The following is a 23,468-nucleotide window of genomic DNA, read 5'->3' on the forward strand; positions in this document are numbered from 1 at the left end:
AAAAAGAAGAAGGCATTAATCAAATTAGTCCATTAAATCACTCTTTCTTTTCTGGTTTATTTTTTGGTATTATTTAGATGATTCATGTTTTTTTAGTTCATTTTTTATATTGTAGTAGAGTTTATTTTGTATATTCTTCTGAACTTAAACGTCCCCTTTTTCTACCTTTGTTAGGATTTAATTTTTCTTGAATAATCTTTTCAATGTGCATATTGAGTACATTTTCAAAATAGTAAAAAAATATATCCTCATTTTATTTTTTTAACTTAGCAGCATCAGCTTTTTTACCTAAAAATCCTACTTTAGATAGATTTTCGCTCTAAATACCAATTTTTAAAGCAGAACCATGCTCGTTTTAATCACTAAATTTAACATTTACTTACTTTTTATCGCTTTTACCTGAATTATCAGGTTCCGACTGATCTAATTGCTCACCGTTTTGATTTTTTATTTTTGCAGATTAAAGGTCAGGCAGAGAAAAAGATCTTTTTAATTTAACTATGTGAACTTTATTTTATGACATATTTTTTTCAGCTTTTAATGAATTAATCGGGCTAAGGTAGTAACTATCATCAACGTTATCAATATTACTTACACAAGATTCAACTTTCTATAAGATAGTAGGTTAATTTATAAATATATCATCAAAACACTCTTTTCCGTTTCCATTTTTTACAGGTGATCTTTAAGGGGAATCTTCTCCATTTTTTATAGGGGTAGATTCAAGCTTTATTTTAAATTTGGAAGTTTCTACACTTTCTTCCATGTTATATTATTCTTTTATGCTAGTCATATCTGCCTAACGTTTTAAATTATTTTTTGCCATATCTTTTTGAATTTTTTTCTTAATCAAATCAGAGTTTCCTCCATTTATGCATATATTTGCATAATGCTGTGCATCTTAAATTAATTTTTCAACTGTTGACTCTATTTCGCTATCCTCTCGATATAAAATATTTCCTATTTCTTTTATAGTTAATCCAGATTAGGCACCTTTTTTCAGAACTATGTTAGCTATACGGAAACACTTCAAGCACTCTTCTCGAAGATTAAATTAATTTTATAATATTTTTAAATCTTATTCAATTTGTATCTATTCAATGTATTAAAGAGATTTCTCAGAAAACTGTTACTCTGACTATTCCCACCACATCCAATTTAAGTCATCTTGACAAATATCAAATGAATCTGAAAGAGATAACCCATGATCAATAGGAATCAGTTAAAAGTCATATTCTAGTAGCTAAGCTTTATAATTAGGAAGCTTTTTTAACTCCTATGGATTGATATTCACTTTTTAAAATATAATTTTTTATTAATTTTTAAGATAAAAATAGCAGTAATTAAAAAATTGTAAGAGAATAAAATTTATCTTATTTTTGAGGAAATGCGATTATTTTAGTGATATTTAAAAAATTATCATGCATTTTTTTTATTTTATTTAATGTAAACTTTTTTTTGCACATAAATTGATGGCTCATTGATTTGAATATGTACAGTAAAACCTGTCAAACTAGGAACCCTTAAAAATTGAGCACTGATAAATAATAGGTAAAAGTTTTTTCCCTAATAACCTTTCATTTTAAAACTCATCTATAAAATTAGCACCTTTTTTTATGGGCAAAAATTTTATGTCCTCTATGTAGGTAATAAGTTTAAGTTTAGACAGGCTTCACATTATTAGAAATTGTTTATTGATATATTACCTTTCTTTTTTTTCTTCTTCTTCACAAGAATGTTTTGATCGTTTCTATCACAATTTAGGATTCTTATATCTAAAATAGCAATTTTGTGAACTTCATCAATTGAAAATATTGAATTTCCATAGTTTCCACATTCTTCTGTATTCTTGACAAATACTTAGAGAGACCCTCTCTTAATTTGGTCTTAATTAAAATCACTTAAAATTTGTTAAAAATTGGCTTTATCAACATCTATGAAAGATGGTCTTTTTATGTTATGATCTTCTTTCTATTAATTAGTTAGCTAGCTTTAGTTATATTTGAAAGAGGGATGATAAAACTCTACAAATGTTGTTGCAGGCACTCCATGAAATCCTTCTGGATCCAGTATATATGCAACAACTTCTCTGTAACCTTGCTCTCCACTTCGTATACCAGATCTAATTCCTCTCTATCCTAATTTTCCTATTATTATAATATATTTTATTATTAAATTAGCCAATTTATGAAAGTTTATTTATATTAATAAAATTTATTTTTTATTTGACTGTATAATAAGATCAAGTAAGATAATTTTTATCTATCTCGCTTTCAAAACATACATATTTCATTAAGCTAGCTGAATTTTTATAATTTATAAATTGAGTAAATAAGTAAGTATTCTTTCTTAAAAATATTAAGAATGAAAAGATATTTTTGCTTATTGATTCCCTAATTCATATGCTAATTTATAAATCGCTTATGAGAAGCTAAGTTTATTTTCTCTTAAAAAAACTTTATGCAAAATATTTTAATATATGTATATGTCTTCACTTTATCAAATTCCCTTTATCTAAATTATTTGATTACCTACATAGCCTTTGGGATTATTAGGTGCATAAGGCTCTTCATCTAAAGGTTTAAAAATAGCTACATTATTCCTATCTACATTTTCAAGAAAATAACTTCCGGAAATTCCTGATTCTGTTAATTTTGGAATAATTTTGCAATTTAGCGCCTTTTTTATTTCTGCTAAAGTGGAGTTAATCGACTTATTCATTCTATTATCAAAGAAGTATGGATGAATCATTCCAAAATTATCTATAGATTATACTGGAGAGTAGTAGAGGGTTGACTCATTTTTGATATTGTAATCTGCTATGCTTGCATTGTTGTTTTGGAGAAGCTACTACTTGTATCTGAGTCTTATTTTTCCAATACCGCCATTAACACCTCCAATTTTTTACTAAATTTTCTACTTGATTGTGCTTATTGACATACATTGATGAACAGGTATACGAACTATAAGCTCTTCAGTGTACTAATCTTTTATGTTTACATGTTTCTTTTTAGGAGTTTGCTTATTTTTGCTATGAGAATCGGTAGCTGTATAAAACATCTCCCTCTAATTTTAATCGACTTCAACTTCTATTAACCCTAGGCGATCTTTTATTTCTTAATTATTTTAGGTAATTAAATTCTTCTCTCACTTAATATTGATATGTATGAGATTGATTATTCCACTTCTATATATTTATTTATTGTAAATAGATTAATTATTAATGTTTATATGTGTCTTATGTTATATTATTTTCCTTTAGAATCTTTAATTAAATAAGGGTTATAACACATATTTTTTCAACTACATCTTGCTCTTATCTTTGATATTAAAATAACCTCACAATTAATTGCTAATACTTTATAATAAAAATTATAATTATTATTTGAATATTCTGTCACTGAACGGGATAAGCTTGGAATTCATTATCTTAGTTAGATTTAGTTTATTTTGAAATGATTGAGTTCTTAAATTTTAATCGTTAAGAAGAGATATATTATCATAAATTTAATTAACTATTTGTAAACCGAAAGCATTCTAAATATTGATAATTATTCTAATTACTTAAAATTACTTATTGGTATAAAATAGTGAATTTTCTAAATTTAGAAACTCCTTTAATCTAACCAATAAGTAAATGAACTCCATAAGCCATCTATGTTAAAAAGAATTTAATTTATTTCTTATAAAAAAAGTCTTATCTACCTTGTATTCATAAATAAGATTATATATAAATAAATGGCATTTTAAGCATCATTTATTATTAACTTTTAAACAAAACTTACTTAATAAACGAATTAATTTGTTTTTAAAATCACATTTTGTTGAAATCGTCAATTAACTTAGAAACAAACATTTAAGTATTGTTTGTAGATCATAAAACATTCATAAAATAACATATTAAAGTTAAGAAAAAGATTAAAAAGTGTTTATAAAATAAACAAATTTGGTCTTTTGCTTGTTTAAAATAGTTATCTACTATAAAAATAAGAATAGTAATTTAATTAATGTTGAAATATATCCGATGACAAAATAAAATAAATCACTTATAAATAAAAATATTTATATAGTCAGAAAGATTTAATTGAAAAAAATAATTTGAATATTTATGAAAAAAGAGTTTTATTTACGAAAAATATTTTTATTTTAGCTTTCAAAATATTTAATTGAAAAAAAAAAATCTGAAAATAGCTTTCTTTTTTTATGTTAAATTAAAAAAATTATATTTTTAATTTTTAAATTGTTTGTTTTTAAAAGATGAAATTTATTATTTAATTAATTAAAGAATTAATAAAAAAAGCACCCATAAAGAAAATCTTTTAAGGCAAGTCGGAGTTAATAAGGTTTATACAAACTATAATATTAACTTATGACATGCCATGAAGGTCTTGTACTTAATGATACATTCCTTCGCCAGCTCATAATAAGAAAAAACAGAAGGATCTCTATAGGAAGCAAATCGGAAAACAATGATGAGTTTGCGCCAAATGAAATCTACAAAATTACAAGAATTTTAAATCATTTTTGTTTTTTTTTTTTATTTATTTATTTAGTTCGCTTTGTGTAACTAAATTGGATGTTTTTAATATAGTTAATGAAAAAAATAAATAATAAAATTATATTGTGACACAATTTAGTTAAAGAATCTTTTTAAATTTTGATTATATAATATAGGAACTCGAATTAAGCTAGCTAAAGTAAATTAAATAATGCTATTTCAATCAAAAATTGTAATGATTTCCTAATATTACTTTGCTACAGTTTTTAATTCATTCATTAGTATTTATTTTAAAGGCATCTTAAATTATTGTTTATCTGAACTTGGAATTTAAGAGCTATTCTTGTTTGAATAAGTTTTAAACTTCACACAATAGTCGTATAGCAGATAAATTATATGCTCTACTGATTAATTTTTCATTTAATCAAAGTACTTTATCAACAAAGCACATTTGGATGGAAGCACATCTCTCTGTAATTTAAAAAAAAAAAAATTAGTTACAAATTACAAAAAAAGTTAAATACTTTAATCAGAGTTTTAATTGTCTTCCTTAAAGTCCAGTGAGGTTTCTTTTCAAATTAAGTGTTATGGAACATGGCTGCCAGATTAAGCATTACACTCATAAAAAATTCATTAAAAGAATTGCTATCTAAATAATATTAATTTAATTGAATAAATATAATAATCAAAAATGAATGATTATTTATACCTGCTTTAAGACAAGTCAAATAAATTATTGAGTAGAAAAATTTATTTTCGATGATATATTCTCTAATAAATTCATCGAATGGGTGATTAGAATAAAACGGTTTTTGATAGTTAGCAAAATTAGAGACATTTCTTTCATATTTAAATCCGAATAAATAAACTTCAGTTATTTTTCTACTAAGACTGCAATTATTCTTGATGTCTTCATCCTTAAGCTTAGGATAAATAGATTCTTTGATCAATTACGAATGCTCTGATCTGTTAATATTTTAAATAGTTATTTAGATTTTATATAACATAAACCAAAATAAAAAATAAATAAATAAATACAAATATTTGCATTTAGGATTTTATTTTAAGTAAAATTTAAATAAGAAGAGTGCAAGAGATTCTTTTTCAGTAAGATCTAGTCTGCTTCTTTTATTTTTTTTACTTAAGTCTATACCTAAATTAAGCTCTCTAAAAAAATCTAATGAAGTTTAAGTAAATTCATTCCTATCGTATTCTAATATTATTTCTTTATCTATGTTCTTACTGTTTTATATAGAAAACCCCACAATTTATTCTTGCAATTCTAAAAATAAAGTCATAACTCTCTTTTAAGAAAATAAGCAAGTGCTTGTTACTTTTATATTTAATTTAATTTAATTAATAAATTTATTTTTTTATTTTAATGATTTACTTATAATAAGTATATACTGAACAATCGAATCATCAAATGGAAGATTATTTAACAAAAATTTAGTTATTAATCTTATAAAATCACAAGATATTTAAATGTCTGATCTTACATATTGATAACTATCTATGTCCTCCAAGCAATATTCTTATAGTATATCTAATATTTAAACGATAAAAGTCAAAAGTTCATGCTTTCGATCTTTTACAAGCTCATATTGTTAAATCAATACATTGCAAGTCATCATGAGTAAATCTTTGAATTAAATAAAAAGCAAAAGCTCTTTATTTTATTAATTTTCTTCCAGTATTTATCTGAGGTAACTATTCAGATTTTAAATGTTGTCCATAAAATAATTAATTTCTTGTTCATTTCTTAGTGTTTTTGCAACTTTAATTGCTATTTTTAAGCTAAAAAATAGATTTAAGGATTTTATTTTTAAGATGAAAGCAAATGATATACAATGTAGGAGAAAGCAATTTAATATTGTTTAAAGTGCCAATAATACTCGAGCTTAATGATTCTTTGGGATGAAGAAGAATCTATCTAACAAACTCAAAAATATCATTTTTATTTCTCAGTTACTGTAAATAGTAAATTGAGTAGCAACTGTTTACAGAAATCTTTCTTCTAATCATTTCATTAAAAAATTCTTGAGTCTTCTTGACTGCTTGCCTAACATTTTAAATTTGTTAAAATTAACTTAAATTTTAATGAGAATTTAATTTATACGATTAACTAGAAATAGAATTGACTGGAAAGTTATCAATTAAAGATTAAAATAAAAATTTATTTTAAATATTTGTATAAAACTGCTGGACAGCATCATTCTCTTGGCTTTTTATTTCTAGAAATTCAAGTATTTTAAAGAATATTTCATTATTATTTACAAGGCTGTTAGAAATAAGATTTTGAACTATTTATTCCAAAGCATCTAGCAAAGATGTTTTTTCTGCAATACACTTCTTATAATTTTTTAGCATCATATTTTCTGAATTAAAATACACTTAGAATTAGCCTAATGACTTAAAAAGAATAATTTGATTAAAACATTTTTATTGTATGAGTTAAAAGTCTGTTTTACTGGAAATATAAACTAAGCATTTTCTTTACTCAGAAATGTATTAAGGAGATTTAAGAATGTAGGATTTTCCATTTATGAATTTAAGATGTTCTTAAACTTGCACAGCATATACAAAATGAAAAGAATCATTCCTTAGAATACAATTTCTTTTTTGTGTGGGTTTTTCAACTCACTAAGCAAATATGAGTACATTTTTTCAAGTACTATTGGAAGCTACTTTTTATATTAACCCATTAATTGCTTTAAAGTTTCATATTCAGATTTTAAGCTTTTTCCTTTTTCTATTAAAAAAAATAAATTTGATTTTTTCAAGCTGTTTGTTGCTTTAACTTTAAAATTATTGCTAATATAAAAATACAGCTTTTATAGATGCAATTTTAATGCAATAAAACAATATATAAACATTTTAAAATTTAAATTTTTACCTTCAACAGTAGAATAGCTAGATGTAATCATCCACCACAATTTAGAAATAAAAAGAATCACTTATATATCTAAGCAATTTGCAGTAAAAGCTTGTTTCTCTGAAATTTTCTTAGCCAAGTAAATAATATTTAATCCATCATCTTCAATATCTTATTATCCTCTGCATAATTTCTGAAATAAAATTTAAAACTTAAGTCTTTATGCTGTTAAAAAAATAAGAAAATACCCTAAAGAATATGAGATGCTTCAAGCAATTTTTCTCATTTTAAGGCTGAAGTACTTCAAAAAATTAATCATAAATACTCTCATGTGTTTAATCATAAAAAATTTTTCCTTTAACTTTTTTATCTACGAAACAATTAGAGTTGTTTAGATCATAGAAGCATGAATAAAACTAGCCTTCTATTTCTTTATTATCTATTTTAATAGAAATAAATAAATATAATTGCTTAGATTGTTGCTATTATTACTGATTGTATCATGCATAGTCAGCTATGTCAGCGATTTTATTAATATCTTTTATCGTATTATTATGCAAATTAATAAAAATGTAGAAAGTTAAATAAATTACTTCAAGAAGAATGTCATAATGAATTTTATTTGTTTTAATGGTTTTATTGAGTAATGTGAAGAAATAGCTAATATCTCTTTCATTTTACTTACCCATAAAAGACTCTTAATCAATAAGTTTGTAAATATCTCTTTTAAACTGCTTTTGGTGAGAAAATTCTAATCTATTATTATTACCTAAAGCAATATCAAATGCTAGTGTAACTTCATCCTTCTTTTTATTTTTTTTACTTTTACTGTTGATATTATTGCTACTTGAATTATTATTTGAACCATTATTTTAGTTTGATAAATTATTTGAGGAACCACTGTTATTTCCTTACTAATTTTGAATACCATTATTGCTAGAATTTATTAAAATCTATTAATTCTACAAACTATTTCCTAAACCAAGATTGTTTATTGATTAATTACTAGAAATGTTTTAACTTTAGTTTGAATTATTCAAATTGTTACTATTCTCTCTATTTGAATTCAACCCACTCTAACTTCCTTGCTAATTGCTATTACCTGAATTATTATAATACATTTTTGAAATTGCAGACAAGAGTTTAATTAATTAATATTATATCCTATTATTTTACAATAATGTTTTGGTTTCAAAAGATACTTTAATTAACTATTTATAATTATTAGTGTGCATCTACTAAAAACTTTAAAAATATGTTTGTTAATACATTTTTAAAAATCATCTAAAATTAAAATGAAAAAAATAATTTCAAAATGATTAACCTTAAAAAAATCTCAAAGATAAATTCATAAATCAGTATTTTGATTTAAAGTCTGCCACTAAAAATGTTTATTTGTAATTTTTATATTTTCAAAAATATTTTTCAAAATGCAACTAAATAAATTAATTAAATCAATAAATAAAACAAATTAAAATAAATTTTTATATCCACTTATTCTGTATTAAAATATAAGAAAACTTTTAAAAAAAGTAATTGACTTTCTTATAAAAAAGTTTGCTGTTGCTAACTCAAACAAAATTAATCGTAAGCAATATGTCAAAATAATTGAAAAAATTCTACAACTTTTTTAAAATAAATAAATAAACAAAATTTAACTTAATTTATTTGAAAGTTATAACATTTACTTTATATTCAAAATTGAAAAAATGTATATTTCGATATAATTTTAGTGTATTTATAAAATCAGTGAATCACTTTCAACTTTTTTGATTGATTTTTGATTTTCATATAATTTTAATACCCGTTTTTAAGTTTTTTTTTTATTACTTTGACTAAATGATAGTAAATAATTTTTGAAAATAATTAAAATGAACTAATGGTAAGATGAGAGGTTTTGATTAATTGGTTTTAGAATAAAGATAAAATATGTGTGTTACGTAAATTGCAAAATTGTTAAATCATTAATGTTTAGTTTTTAAGAAGTTGAAATCACCTTTGATAGTAACTCAGATTTATTAATCAAAAGAAAAAAAATGCAGAATAATATGCATTATTAATATCTAAAAAACTAATTGTCCATTCACTTTCAATCAAAATATTCGTCAATTTTACTTTTTCCTTTGCAAATTTTTCATTTCTTAGTGAAGATAATTTATATTAATTCAAAAATTAGTTTATTCCTTTTGCTTTTATAAAAGAAATTTTGAATTATCTTGAGAAACAAAACAAATTAAAGCAAAAACTAGTTTACATAAGTTATAGATGCTTATAGGGTTTAATGTTTTTTTTTTCAACAACCTATCAATAATTATTCCTAAAAAGTATTTTGTTCAGCTAAAATTATTTAATTAAACTGAAACAAATTGTTGATTTTTTATTTTATTAAATAAAGTTAAGTCTATTCTTTATTTTCAATTTGGATTTATTCATCAATAAAAAAGGCTTATCTCAAGATATATTTTGGAGGGGTCCCTACCTAATAACAGATAAATAGAAGAAAATAGAATTCAATATTTTTAATACCTATTTTAATTTGAAATTATAAAGGAGGGGGACTTAATTCAAACCATCAGTTAATGAATTTTATTTATTTGAATTCAGAAAATAGACCCCCTTTAAAAGATTATGAGAGCATTGACTTAAGCTATTAACTAATAACTATACATATTAATTGCTTGCTTGCTTTTATATTTTATATGAAAGTGATAGATCTTCAAATTTATTAATAATATAAAATAACTTTTTTACAAATCAATAAATCAATGGAGGAACTTTTCAAATCTATTCAATATATATAGCGGGAAAGTTTATTTAAATAATTTAAATTGTGTCTCTAAATACATTTTTTAGTGTGCTTTATAAAAATTTACATGAAATAACTTGTAAAAAATGAAATGCTTCATCAAATATGAAGAAAAATAATCGAAAAAAAACATATTTAATTTTTTTTAATTTTCAAATTATATTTTTTGCTGGTAAAAAATGAATGAAAATCAAAGTATTATTCCATTTGTTTCTATTTTTATTAAAAAAAAGCAGCGAGTAGCAAGAAATCGAGAAAAAGCTTCTTCTTTTTTATGAACACTGATTATAAACTAAATCAATTATAAAATAATTAGTTTAATATTGATTGAGATTAGCATTATATTAAAGCGAACTCTTTGTTATTGATCAAAATAATAAAAAATAATTAAAAGAAAACAATCATAAAAAAAAGAAAAACAAAGTAAACCTGATAAAAAATCAACAAAAATCATTACTAAAAATAAAATCTATTATCTGTCGTATGATTTCGATCGCTCCCAATTATCAGCCATAAATTCTTTTCTATCAGTCTGATATTATATACTAGTTACATACTATCTAATAAATAAAGAGATAAAAGGCTAAATAACAAGAGATTTATCTCAAAAGTATTACTAATAAGGATAGTATTTCAGCAAATTCATCCTTTGATTCCAACAATTCTGAAAAAGTAGAATAACAATCTCCTCTAATAAATAACTAAACTTCTTAATTGAATGAAGTACTTTAATCACCTACTACTGCTTCAACAAGCTATATCAGTTGTGTGATTTAACCTACTTCAGAGTTGGGAGGAGTCTATATCAGTGACTATGACTATGCTTCGGATCTGTAAAATTTAGAAAAAGACAATATAAAGTCAGTGCTTTCTATTGATAGAAACCACAACTTTAAGCTTCCCGATAGTTACAACCATAAAACAATAATTGTTTTTGATAATGAAATGGAATCTATTAAAGCTCATTTCGATAAAAGCTACTAGTTCATTTTCAACTCAATATAAAACAAACAAAACATTCTCATTCATTGCAGAAGAGGTATTTCTCGTAGTGCAACTATTTTAATAGCTTTTTTGATGAAATTTTAAAACAAATCGTATGAGGATTGCTATAATTTCTTAAAGTAAAAGAGACCAGTAATCAATCCTAATAGCGGATTTGTTAAGCAGCTTAAAAGCTATGAAAAAGTTCTCAAAGAATACCTCCTTTACACAAATCAATTAAAATGAAAAACAAACAAAAAAATTAAAGATACTAAAAACATTTAAACATTTTCCTCAAAACAAAAAACAACCAAAACACAAACAAACAAAGAATCAATTTATCATAAATATATTTATTTTATTACGTAATAAAAAACAAAACACTATTCCCCTATATCAAAATCTTGTATAAATTCAAAACTAAACAATCATAAACATAAACTATTTGTATATATCTTGTATCTATGCCTCCTAAATATTTATTATTTATAAACAAATTCTCTAAATAATCTATTTATTAATCTTATTTATCTATCCATCTATATATTTCTTATTCTTTGTCTTTATTAATACTTATTCTCACTTCCATAAAATATTTAGTTTATGTGATTTTATTATATTTGCCTTCAACTAAAGCGTCTAGTATGTGATTTTATCAAATACTTTTATCTCTTTTTATAGAATATGAACTTAAAGCAAACTGTAAAGTATTTTAATTAAGTAAATATCAAATCAAAAAACATTAATCTATTATGTAAATGAGTACTTATAAAATATAATTTTTATGACTTTTTTCCATCACTAATCGACGCACTTTATCTATTTCTTAACTGCGTAACTTTTACTCTTTAATTTAATCTGATGATGTATTAAAATTTTTAATACAAAAACACTAAATTTAACAAATCAGTCTATTTTATTTAAAATGTTTGTATTCAAATCTGTTACCACCAGATAAAATAACAAATATTTTCTGATGAATGAATTTAATTCAATATGTTTATTTTGATTATAATTTCATTCAATAAATGCATTTTGTTGAGTTTTAAATAATTTTTTTGTTTAAATTTAAAAAATATCAAGTCAACAAGTATAAATAACTAAATAAAATATATGTCTTTACATAAATATTAATCTACATAAAAAAATACTGATCTAAAAATTTTATATTTTAACTAACAAAATTAAAGTCAGTATTTATAATTTAATCTAATAGTCATCAAAAATAAGAAATTGCAAGCAGCTTCATATAATATTAAAATTTTAATAATAATTTTAAGTATTTTATCTTTTTTTAAATTAAAAATTAAATTAAATTTTTTAATTTATTGAAGATTAGTATTAAATAAATATTATTAAAAGGTATTTTAAAAAATAATAATTATGTAAAATAAACATAAAACTAGTTGAATTCAATTAAAATTAATTACTTATTTTGCCATTAAAACTGGTTTAATTAATTTTTTTATATTCTCTACATTTGGTAATATTTTAAGAAAATGAAGAAAATAAACTCATTTAGTCTTACCCATTTTAAAATAGAAAAGAGAGTTTTTAAAATAAATTAGAAATTTAAAAATAATAAGTTATATCTCAGCAACGAGTATAATAGTTAAATAGGTAATATTTAAATTATGTTATAATTATTAATTATTATCACTTAGATTATCTCTAAAATTTTACAAAACTTTTATACTTAAAGTATGTCTAATGAAGAAATAATAAATAGACTTTATCATTTTAAAAGACTTCTCAATTAATAAATAAAACTTAATTATATTTAAATGAGATTAAATAAAAACCCTTTTATTAATGCTCCCATTTTGTTTTGTTTTTGATTAAGATCGACTAAAAAGTTTAGTACTAAAAAATCAAAAAATAAGAAGAAAGGATTGAAAAAAAATAAAAAATATTGAGAAGTTTATAATTTTATAATATTTTAAGGTTATTTTTTCAATTAAATATTTAGAGAGAAAAAATTAACCTCGAAATTTTCATGAAATTGAATTCTAAAATAATAAAATAAATGAAAATTATGAAAATATCAAGAAAAAGACATACAAATGTGATTAAATTTTTAAGATACTTGTTTTTTATTATTCTTAAAATACTATTAATAGTTATAGTTAAGTTGATTTAATTTCTCAATATTTATTAATGTATTGATTGGTAGTTACTATTAATTAAATCAATAGCAAATTAGTATATTTCAACTTTTTGAGAAAATTACTTTTCCCATTTCATCAATTGAGCTAAATAAAGCTTAATAATTTTATGTTGCATAAACATTAGTGACTTTCGAAGGAAGGTCTTCTGTGCTATTTGAACAAGAGTGAAGCCATAAAAGTACTAAACATCCATACAATATTCCCATTCCGATTTTAAGAAGTTTATACTAAATGTATCTTGTGTAAGGTTAAGAAAATAACTTTACATTAAAAGCTATCATGATAGCGAGATAAGGATAATTAAGCCATGTGTAGTCTGGAAATACAATTAACATTGCATGCATAACGCCTGGTCCTATTTGCCATGCAGGGATGTGCTTTGTTAAAAATATGAAAGGTAAAAATGTAGCACTAACAATATGATGATAAAGCATATCCATTTTGCATTACTGTTCAAAAGCAAGATTGGTCACAATCAAGCAAACACCATCAATGAAATAATAAATAGGGGCATAAGCAATAAACGGGATAACCCAGGTATCATGCCATTATCTCTTGATTTCAGATTAATTTTTTACTTTTGTATTGTCTACAGGCTTAAATATCTTGATTAAAAAGATAATGAAGATTATTGGGAAGGTGTATTTAGAGTATTCAACCCAAAAGATATCATTATACTTTTTGATGATCAAAAAATCATATTGTATTTAACTAACTTCAAACATTTTATAGTTTAAATGTGAGAAAAGCCTTATCTACCTTCAAAAATAGCTATTTAATTTGTTTCTTTTTATAAATTATTTTTTTGAAATTAGTTTATTAATTTTTTATACTTTCAAAGATTTCATAATAAAAAATATATAAATAAATATATATATATATAAATAGATCTTGACCAACATTATATAATTAGCTGTATAAGTTAAAATGATATGAAAGCAATTCAATTTATATATTTGCTTTTCATTCATGTATGCTTTTGATAAGTTAAATAGAGTTATCTCTTTTCTAATAGAAAGAAGGCAGAAAGACTACAGACTACATTCTTTTTAATTTTAATTTTTTGTTGATAATTTTGCCTTCACTTATTTTAATTGGTTAGCAATTACTTAACATTAGAGTGTTTTAATCAATTAAATTATAAAGATGTCATGACTGGACATGGACCTTCAAGATAAAAATCTACCAATTCGTTGTTGCATGCTTAACAACGTGAAGGATAGACTTCAAAGCAAGGATTCAAATTACATTTAGTGTTCAAATTATAAAATCCACATACTTTCTTATTTCTATCTAAAATAATAAAAACATAAAATATTTATTTATTTTTAGCATTATTTATCTAAATTGATAACTTAAACTAACAAAAAAAATTCATATTCATTATTAATAGAAAAAAGAAAATATATATACTTTTTTTTCTTGTATTTAAACTATCACAAGTCTACTCGTTCCTATGTAGGCTACAAAAAACTGCCTACTTAGGATAATCTTCGCATGGACCTTCGATAACAAAGTCTAATATTTTACTATTTTTACAGGCCTCGCACTTATTTTAGTAAGTCAATCTGCACTGCTCTTAATCACATTTGAGTACATCTTTTTTAATTACAGCACATACTGGCTCATTAATTAAAGGACATTCTTAGACTTCATCTTCATTTAGAATTTAACATGAAAAAGTGTTTGAATAGCCATACTTTATTATGCTAATCAAAACTACATAAACATAAAAACCTTTAATTTATTTCATATCTTTGACTTTTATTATTATATTGTTTTGTATGAAAATCTAATACAATGAAAGCTATAAAGAATCTACTAACCTTCTTAATTTTATAATTTGTTTTTTAATGTTTTGAATCTAATAATTATTATCAAACCAATATTTCAAAATTTGTCTAATCTTAATTTGTGATTATAAATTATTAATATTATAATTATTATCTTTTTTGTCAATCTAATTTATCATTATATCATAAAAGTACTTAATTGTATTTCTGATATCATTCAATAATTTAGTAATATCTATTAAGTTTTTATGTTTTTTTATAATAGAGTATTTTTTTTTATTTATTTTTTCAAATGTATTTTTTATAAGACACAACAAGAACAAAAAGAATGATTAATTTATTTTTACTAGTTAAATTATTATTACGATATTATAAGAGGCTAACCAACTTATGAATTAAATCTTCTTATCAAATTATTTTTAAAAATTAAAATATGTCAAAATAAATATTATTAGCAAATCTAATTTCTAAATATTTAATAAAATTGCTATGAAAGTAATCGATGTTCGTTAATATACAAAATTTAATCTTACATTTTATTATTAACAAATATGTTCATCTTTTTTTGATATTTATTTATGGATATACCTTATTTGATTGCAGAAAATTGAATATATTAATTATTAAAAGTTGCTATTTAATTTATGATATTTCTTATACATACAATCATATTTAGCAAAACTTAACTTCATACTTAAAAAAATAAATACTAGTATATAAATAAATAGCTTGAAAAATTTAATTATTTAAGTTGAAAAAATCATCTTTGATACAAGTATTTGTAAGCGATATCTACTTTCAAGCACAAAAAAGAATTTTAGGCAGCTTTTATATTTATAAATTGACAGTTTTTAGACATAGCAAAATAATTATCAATGAATTTTAACACTAATGGAATAAACTACTCATAAAAAACTTATAGCAACGATAATTCTAGAGAACCTAGTGCTGTATTTGGATAAACAGATTCTTAAAGGCCAAGCTCAAAAAGAAGTAAAATTAGTATGACTAGCTCAAACTAAAGAAAAAGTAATAGTTTTCAGTTTAATAGAGCAGAAAAAGATGAATATGAAGATGAAATAAAGGATAAATACTAAGATTCCTTTATAAATGATAGAAGAAGTGACAGTGTGAATCATCAACAAAGCTTAAATAATTTTTTAAATAGTAAATAGAACTCTGAAATAGTACAAGATTCCCAGAATCAAAAAAAACACTAAACCACATAAAATTAACAATCTCATTTTGGAACAAAAAGTGCAAATTAAATTAGTAATCACTTTAGAGATGTTAATGGTTATTCTTAAATATCAAGGAATTAATCTTAGTTTATATAGAATCCAGGTAATAATAATCATAATAACTATTATAATAACTCTAAATTAAAGCAGAGGCCATAAACTTAAAAACCTATTTAAGATTTGGCTACACTTGAAGAAGATAAGGAGCTCCATGCTTCCTTTTTATCTGATGAAAACGGTCGAATTATATAAGAAATTAATGACACAAATAAATTCTTTTATAAAAGCGGCCTCAAGGGGGTTATATACTTAGTAAGTGAATGCTCCAACTCAGCCATAGGCATGCTCCCTTACCTTTTCAGCTAATTTGGTATTGTTCTTTCAATAGTCCTTATTCTTACACTGATAACTATTAGCAATTTTTCTTTTCATTATCTCCTAAAAGCTAAAAATTTAAGTCGTAGAAGCAACTATCACAGTATTGCTCAATACCTTTCAGGCATAAGTGGCTATAGATTTATTTTCATAATTTAATTTTTTACTAAATTTGCAAATTGCACTATGCTAATGTATTTTGCTTCAAAATAACTCCAATAATTTATTCTAAACGTGAAGGGCAAATAAAACTTAAGCGACTCATAGCTTAATTTTGTAGAAAGTTACTAATTCTATTTAATAGTAATGCTAATAATACTGTTCGTTTTAAGCTTATTGATAATAGATAGCCATTAGACAACTTTCACACAATTAGTAAATATGACTTTTCTCTGTAGTATGATAATATTAAGCCTAATTTCATTTATATCGACTATATAAACTGAAGAAATGAAGGGAGACTATTTATTCGCACCTGATGACTTTAAGTTTGGTTATGCTTTCAGCTCATTATCTATTTTGTTATTTTTGTTAGATGTCCACATTAATTTCTTCAATTTGTATAAATATTTACGTAAACCTAGCGACAGAAAAATGTTAAGAACATCTCTTTATGCTAATATGGTTCTAGGATTATGCTTTATATTTATAGGTTCTTTTGGCTACATTTCGACAACTGGCCTTGAGAGGAATGCTAATTATTTGATTTAATTTAGTTAACTTGACTTACATATTACATTTTCATCTTTTGCCCTTATGATATATGTTTTATATTGTGTAGTTAACTTTCCTTTGCAATTTTCTATAGTTAGGTCTCATATTCTTAAAGTTTTTAAGACTCTTAAGGTTGAGGAAAAATAATCTACTTTGGACTATCCAAACGATTAAGATAGAGAACCTAATGATCAGCCTTAGTTTTTTAAATCCTCTACATAGGATGTAATTTATGGAAATCCAAGCAATCCGTATATTATTCCAGCTCCAGTTTACGGATATAATAACGAAACACTCAAAGATTCTAATCTCCAATAAAGCCATATTTATATGAGACAAATTAGATTTTATGCTTCATCAGTAGTGCTGTAATTGGCTATGTTTGGTATTAACTTTTTCCTTACAGGTCCTTTATTGATAGCTCTATTATCAGGAGTATTTTTTTCATCTGTTAATGCCTTCATAATACCTACTATCTTTTATATTAAACTAAGTAACTATGAGTCAACATTAAATGTAATAATTTCTGTCTTATTACTCTTTACTATTTTAGGTTTGGATTTTACTACATTACTAGGATAAGTCTTTACATTAGTAGAGTGATATTTAAAAAGTAATAAAATAAATTTATAAAATATAATTAAGTATTAAATTTCACAGTTAAAAAAATATTTATAAATTAACTTGATAAAAAATATTTTAATTACTGTAAATAAAATGTAAGTTAAAACTAATAAGCAAAAAAGGAAATAAATAAATTTATGTTTATATTTAATGAATAATTAAATTGTATGTATAAGATTTTTTTTATGTGTGTGTAAACTAGTTTTATAAAAGCATTTATTTATATATGAAAATACTATAAATTACAAAAATAATAAATACTTAACCAAAATGTCTAAACTTAATTATTAGAGTAAAATCATTTTTATACAGTTAAAATTTAATATTTATACTATAAAATCAATAAAGTGGCTAAAATCTATATATAAATCGAGCAAATAAAAATATTCTTTTGGAATTATCGATTATTTTTTATTAATTATTTTTTATATAGTTACTAGCATTTTTCTATATATTGACCAAAAATATAGGTCATATCAGTCGGTGGCTTATCTATATAATTGAATGATATTTTTTATATTGTTTAAAAATATTGAGAAATTATCATATTAAGAATATAAAGAGAAAAGGAAAACTTTGTTTACTATAGATTGATTATTAATTAATTATTTCATTTCATAAATTTACATTTAAACTCTGTAGGCTAGTTTACTATTATTTATTAATCTCCATTTAAGTCATGCATCATCTCTTGAATAGATTGTTGACTTTAGTCTTAGAAGTTGTTGTCTAAAATTTAAAAAACGTTTGTTTAAGAAAATAAAAATTGGTTTTATTAATTCACAGGTGTGTTTAAAATTGTGTCATTTTTCAAGAAATGAGCATTTAAGCTATGGTTAGAGTTTATCTAAGATATTATTTTTTCTAAATTATTGTTGTTATTAATATTGTTGACAGGAGTTCTATAAATATGAGAATCTGTTTTTGTTTTAAATTAGAGGTTTGCTTCTGCATCAAATTAATTATTAGAAATATCTTTTTAATTTTATTTGGAATCTTATTTATACTCAGTGTTTAATTATTACTTGGGGTTAACTTCTTTTAAATAAAATAAATATTTTCTCTAAAGACAGTCTTTTTATGTTTAGAATTCAATTTAAGTTGAGCCAAGCCACTATCCAATTTTTTGTATAGTTTTAAAAAGCTTGTCTTTGTCTTTTAAATTTTGTTTTTGTATTATGTTTTCAAAGTTACAGTGTCCTTTTAAAATTAGTTCAATAACAAAGCAATTGCTTGTGCTATATAAATTACTAATTTATTTTAGTGTTGACTTGCGATGCTAAACTATACTGTTTCTGAATTGCTCACTATGCGCATTGCTAGCTCTTGATTCCATGAAAGCAAGAGTTGGTGGATTTTATAAGCTTTCTGTCCTTTTTTTCAGGTAGCTTACTTTCATAACAAACTTTGGATTAGTACAATCATGATCTGTAACTAGTTTTTTGAATAAAAAATGCAATATTTATTTTATTCTTCCCGGGTCTTGTTTGTATTTTTGTGGAAACGTTGTAGAATCCATTTCAAGACTATAATCAATGTTTTTATATCTAGAATCCTGTATGTTCTTAAAAAAATCAAGGAAAAGAATTTGCATATTTATTTCTTCTACTCTTAGCTTTGTTTTTTTATTCAGGTGAATTCTAACATGATCTATAAGAGTATTTATTTAACATTGAATGTACTCAAGGTGGTAAGGAAAAGAGTTATTTTCAATAACATCCATTTACTATTAAATTTATTTGGCTTGATATTCGTAATTTGAAGCGTATAAAGTTTGTAGTTGCTGAATTTACATGTTCATAAAATTTGAATTATAGCAGTACTACTAACTAGTCATTAGCTCTACTAATTATCTGTAAGGATTAACAATTTATTAAAAATGCTAATTAATATCTTTGAGGAGATTTTTAGATATTTTCAACAATCCTGATTTATCAGATTACTTAGAATTCTAATTAAATTTATTGTTTAAATAATCTCCTTTCTTAATTTTTTCATATTCATCCAATGATTTAATTTCAATAAATAGGTATTTTTATCTTTTTTCATTGATCAAGTAACTATTAATAGCTGAAAGGCTTCGTAATTAGCTTTTCGCCTTATCTTCGTTTTTACTGTAGTAATATATTTTTATAGATAGCGATTTATACTTTTAAGGATCCTCGAGCGAAGAGAAGTACTTGCCAAAATACTTATCTACTTTTTTATAAGAAAAACCATCTTCATAATCTGTTTGTGTATTTTTTAATTAAAATGCATTGTCACTCCATAAATTAGTACTCTTTCTCTTGTTTGGATCAAACTCTCCTTCTTTATAATTTGTTACACCCTCAAAAGTTATATTCTTAGAAAGAGATGAATGGTGTCTCTTTTTAGGTGTAATAGAACTTACTTATGGAATCAATTTAGTACTTCTATTATGAGTATTCTTAGAACTTGAAATTCTTTTATTTTAATCTAAATAATTAGCTGATGGGTTGAAGACAGCTGCAGTATTATTGCTTTTTTATGATTAGATTGGATTTATTATTTATAAATTTATATTGCTACCTGCTTATTCATCAAATTTTCTCAACTTTGTCATTATTAATTTTAAAAGATTGTCTTTTTTTGAGTAGGTTCCTAATGACATATCAGAAACTTCATCTTTTAGTTAATAAAACTTTATTTTTTCAAAGTAATCATATATAGACTTTTCTGAAGCTGATTCTTCCTTTGCTTTTCGATTATGAAATTCTAATTAAATTTAGTTTTAGTTATCAAGACTTGTAACAAAAAGTGAGTGAGGCCAGAGATCATGAAAAATCTATTAAATGTGATTACTCTCTTTATTTAGCGAATAATATTTCTAAATCCACAGATTAAATTAAATTTTTTTTCCAAACAAATATAATGGGAATAGCAGTAAGCACCAAAAGTAAAAAGATTAATAATTTCTATCAAATAAATAAATAATGCCTACTATTTACATTAGTGCTACAATTATATCTATTTCCCACAAACCGAACTAGTCATTAAGAATAATAAAAATATGGCCTAAAAGAAAAATTTTCATGTAAAAGCTAAGTTCTTAATTAAATGATAAATTGGATGGATTTGCGTTCTCTTTAAAACAGTCTTATTTCAATTTTTGAACTAGAGAAATCAATAATAGAGACGTAAAAACTAATCTTAAAATTAACTTAATGGATAGCATATTCTTAGCATAATGAAACAGAATTCCTGCAAAAGAGATAGCAATTAAGCAAATCGCATACCAACTAAATTCCTCTAAAATAGTGTAAAATACGCCAATTACTATATAAAAAAGATAAGAAAGAGGAAATATTTTAATTGTTTCCTTTCCATATTTTAATCTCTTCTCTAAAAATTCTTAAATTTTCTTTTTCAATGATTTAGATTTTTCAATAAATTCTTTACATTTCCCTTCTTTCCTCTATTTTAGTTCTTATAGGTGATTGTAATTTTATTTTATTCCTTTTTCCAACTCACCTTCATCTTACTATTATTACATAACCTGGTTTTTAAATGTTTTATCAGATTAAATCTAAAATTGGTTAAATCTCTTTTAAAATATCTGGTACCTCTAACTATTTGTTCTTTTATATTTATAAATAAAAGTGGTGCTCCCAAAGTTAAAAAGAACAGTAGAAAATATTATGATTATTTAAAGTTTGATCTTTATAAGCCTCCTTAGTTTATGAGTTCTTCAGAATTTTAACTAAGAGCTGTTTGTATGAATTGCTTTATTTAGAGTAAGTTCTTGCTAGTATTTAATATTGTTATTAATTATATTAATTCAATAATTGTTTTGAAGATTATAGTTAATAGTTTGATTCTGCTGAAAAAATTAATAATCAAAATCTCTAAAACTAACAAGCTATATTCCAACCAATAAATAAAAATTAAATATCTCAATTTAAATTAACTTTTCTGCATACAAAAAGTATATCCTCATATTATCGTTTGTTTATACGGTTATAATTATGATTAAATATGACCAATATTTCGAATTTTCATTTTTTAGAGCAAGTAAAATCATTCATAAAACATAGTAATTTAATAAAAATATCTTTTAAGGATTATTTTTTTAATATCAAAAATATAAAATTATATTTAAATTCATATTTGTCTAAAAAGACATGCTTTACCTAGATTTAAACTACATTAATAATAGAAATTATAATTACTTTAAAAATTTAAATATTAAATAAATTTATTAAAAAAGTATTATTGTATAATTATACTAGTTTTAATACTTTTATAAGCTTCTAATATATATTAATAAATATTTAAGGATATTTTTTAAAATAAAAAAGTAAATTTAAATCATAAAATTAAATATTTGTTAAATTCTATTTATAAAAATATGCTAAAAAAAGTATTAAATTTATATTTGATATTGAAGCAAAGCTAATCATTCTAAATTAATATTTTAGTATCAATTTTAATAATTTTAAGAGTTTATTAAATATTTAATTAATTTGGTATAGAATATTGAAGTAATCATAGTTAATATTTCTAAATATATTTTGAAATGATCTTTGACAATTTCAAGAGCATTTTAAGGATCAAAAAAATTTAATTCTAATTAATTTTGATAAATAAAATAGAAAGTTTTAAATAATAAATTTTAATTTAATAGTATATTTATTATCATTTTTAAAATAATTGTTTCAAATGTGTTTATTTTAATTAGAATAAATAAAGATATAAAAGTTAATCTGATCACATTTCAGATGAAAACCTTGATATCTTAATGGATGCCTACGTTTTAAGTAAAATAATATATAGTACCTTTAAGATCAAGGTTTTGGCATGAATATTTATATTATTTGATTATATTAATAAAATAAATTTGAAGAGTATTTCAAGAATCAAAAAGAAATATTAAATTGTTATTAATTTTTTTAATATACTAAAAGACAAAGAAAGTTTTTTCATAATACATTTTAATTTTAGATTATTTTTATTATCTGCTTATAATTTTACAAAATAATTGTTTCAAATATTTTTATATTATTTAGATTAAATAAAGATATAAAAGTTAATCTGATTGCAATTCAGATGAAAACCTTTATATCTTAATGGATGCCTACGTGTTAAGTAAAATGAATTAAGATTAGCATTGAAATCAAAGTTTTGATATTAATTTTAATACTATTTGAAAATATTAATAAAATAATAAATTATAACTTAGATCTAATTAGTAGAAATATAAATAATGGCTAACTAAAGCGAAAAGAAAAATTCAGTTTAGAGACAATAAACAATAAAATATTTCTAGACTGTTATTTTGATTGTTACAGGTTTTTATACAGTTAATTATCTCTTTAGAGGTGATCTCTTTAAGCTTGATACCTTATTAGCATTAGGATTTTTCACATTAA

The 23,468-nt window shown here is 22.7% G+C and overlaps 7 protein-coding genes across 7 annotated transcripts; 3 read left to right on the forward strand and 4 right to left on the reverse strand. All coding sequences in view use genetic code 6, as the record gives it.

Annotated features, from left to right (window-relative positions):
- Positions 1-97: 97 nt before the first annotated feature.
- On the reverse strand, positions 98-3,060 carry TTHERM_00300180 (phosphatidylinositol 3- and 4-kinase family protein; the record flags this gene model as incomplete). Its single annotated transcript, XM_001024545.3, has 3 exons — positions 98-1,293; positions 1,707-2,147; positions 2,532-3,060. The coding sequence occupies 3 exons, from the start codon at positions 3,058-3,060 to the stop codon at positions 98-100; spliced, it is 2,166 nt and encodes a 721-aa protein (XP_001024545.2).
- Positions 3,061-4,194: 1,134 nt separating this feature from the next.
- Positions 4,195-8,637, reverse strand: TTHERM_00300190 (hypothetical protein). The gene is made up of 12 exons (XM_001024546.2): positions 7,967-8,637; positions 7,866-7,911; positions 7,622-7,812; positions 7,395-7,566; positions 6,970-7,250; positions 6,618-6,910; positions 6,348-6,560; positions 5,889-6,295; positions 5,537-5,831; positions 5,208-5,464; positions 5,023-5,147; positions 4,195-4,969 (listed from the first exon to the last, which is right to left on the reverse strand). Exons 1-12 carry the CDS (start codon positions 8,606-8,608, stop codon positions 4,718-4,720), a joined length of 3,174 nt encoding a protein of 1,057 aa, XP_001024546.2. The 5' UTR covers positions 8,609-8,637; the 3' UTR covers positions 4,195-4,717.
- Positions 8,638-10,662: 2,025 nt separating this feature from the next.
- On the forward strand, positions 10,663-11,409 carry TTHERM_00300200 (dual specificity phosphatase domain protein; the record flags this gene model as incomplete). Its single annotated transcript, XM_001024547.3, has 1 exon — positions 10,663-11,409. The coding sequence occupies one exon, from the start codon at positions 10,663-10,665 to the stop codon at positions 11,407-11,409; it is 747 nt and encodes a 248-aa protein (XP_001024547.1).
- A 1,963-nt stretch (positions 11,410-13,372) lies between these two features.
- TTHERM_00300210 (transmembrane protein, putative) lies at positions 13,373-14,056 on the reverse strand (the record flags this gene model as incomplete). Its single annotated transcript, XM_001024548.1, has 1 exon — positions 13,373-14,056. One exon carries the CDS (start codon positions 14,054-14,056, stop codon positions 13,373-13,375), a length of 684 nt encoding a protein of 227 aa, XP_001024548.1.
- Positions 14,057-14,460: 404 nt separating this feature from the next.
- On the reverse strand, positions 14,461-15,084 carry TTHERM_00300220 (kazal-type proteinase inhibitor 1; the record flags this gene model as incomplete). Its single annotated transcript, XM_001024549.3, has 2 exons — positions 14,461-14,624; positions 14,745-15,084. 2 exons carry the CDS (start codon positions 15,082-15,084, stop codon positions 14,461-14,463), a joined length of 504 nt encoding a protein of 167 aa, XP_001024549.1.
- Positions 15,085-15,999: 915 nt separating this feature from the next.
- TTHERM_00300230 (transmembrane amino acid transporter protein) lies at positions 16,000-18,057 on the forward strand (the record flags this gene model as incomplete). The annotated part of the gene is made up of 1 exon (XM_001024550.1): positions 16,000-18,057. One exon carries the CDS (start codon positions 16,000-16,002, stop codon positions 18,055-18,057), a length of 2,058 nt encoding a protein of 685 aa, XP_001024550.1.
- Positions 18,058-20,586: 2,529 nt separating this feature from the next.
- TTHERM_000300258 (transmembrane protein, putative) lies at positions 20,587-21,741 on the forward strand (the record flags this gene model as incomplete). The annotated part of the gene is made up of 1 exon (XM_012800152.1): positions 20,587-21,741. One exon carries the CDS (start codon positions 20,587-20,589, stop codon positions 21,739-21,741), a length of 1,155 nt encoding a protein of 384 aa, XP_012655606.1.
- Positions 21,742-23,468: the final 1,727 nt, after the last annotated feature.

The sequence above is a fragment of the Tetrahymena thermophila genome (genome assembly GCF_000189635.1).
Source record: "Tetrahymena thermophila SB210 genomic scaffold scf_8254379, whole genome shotgun sequence".
NCBI lineage: Eukaryota > Ciliophora > Oligohymenophorea > Hymenostomatida > Tetrahymenidae > Tetrahymena > Tetrahymena thermophila.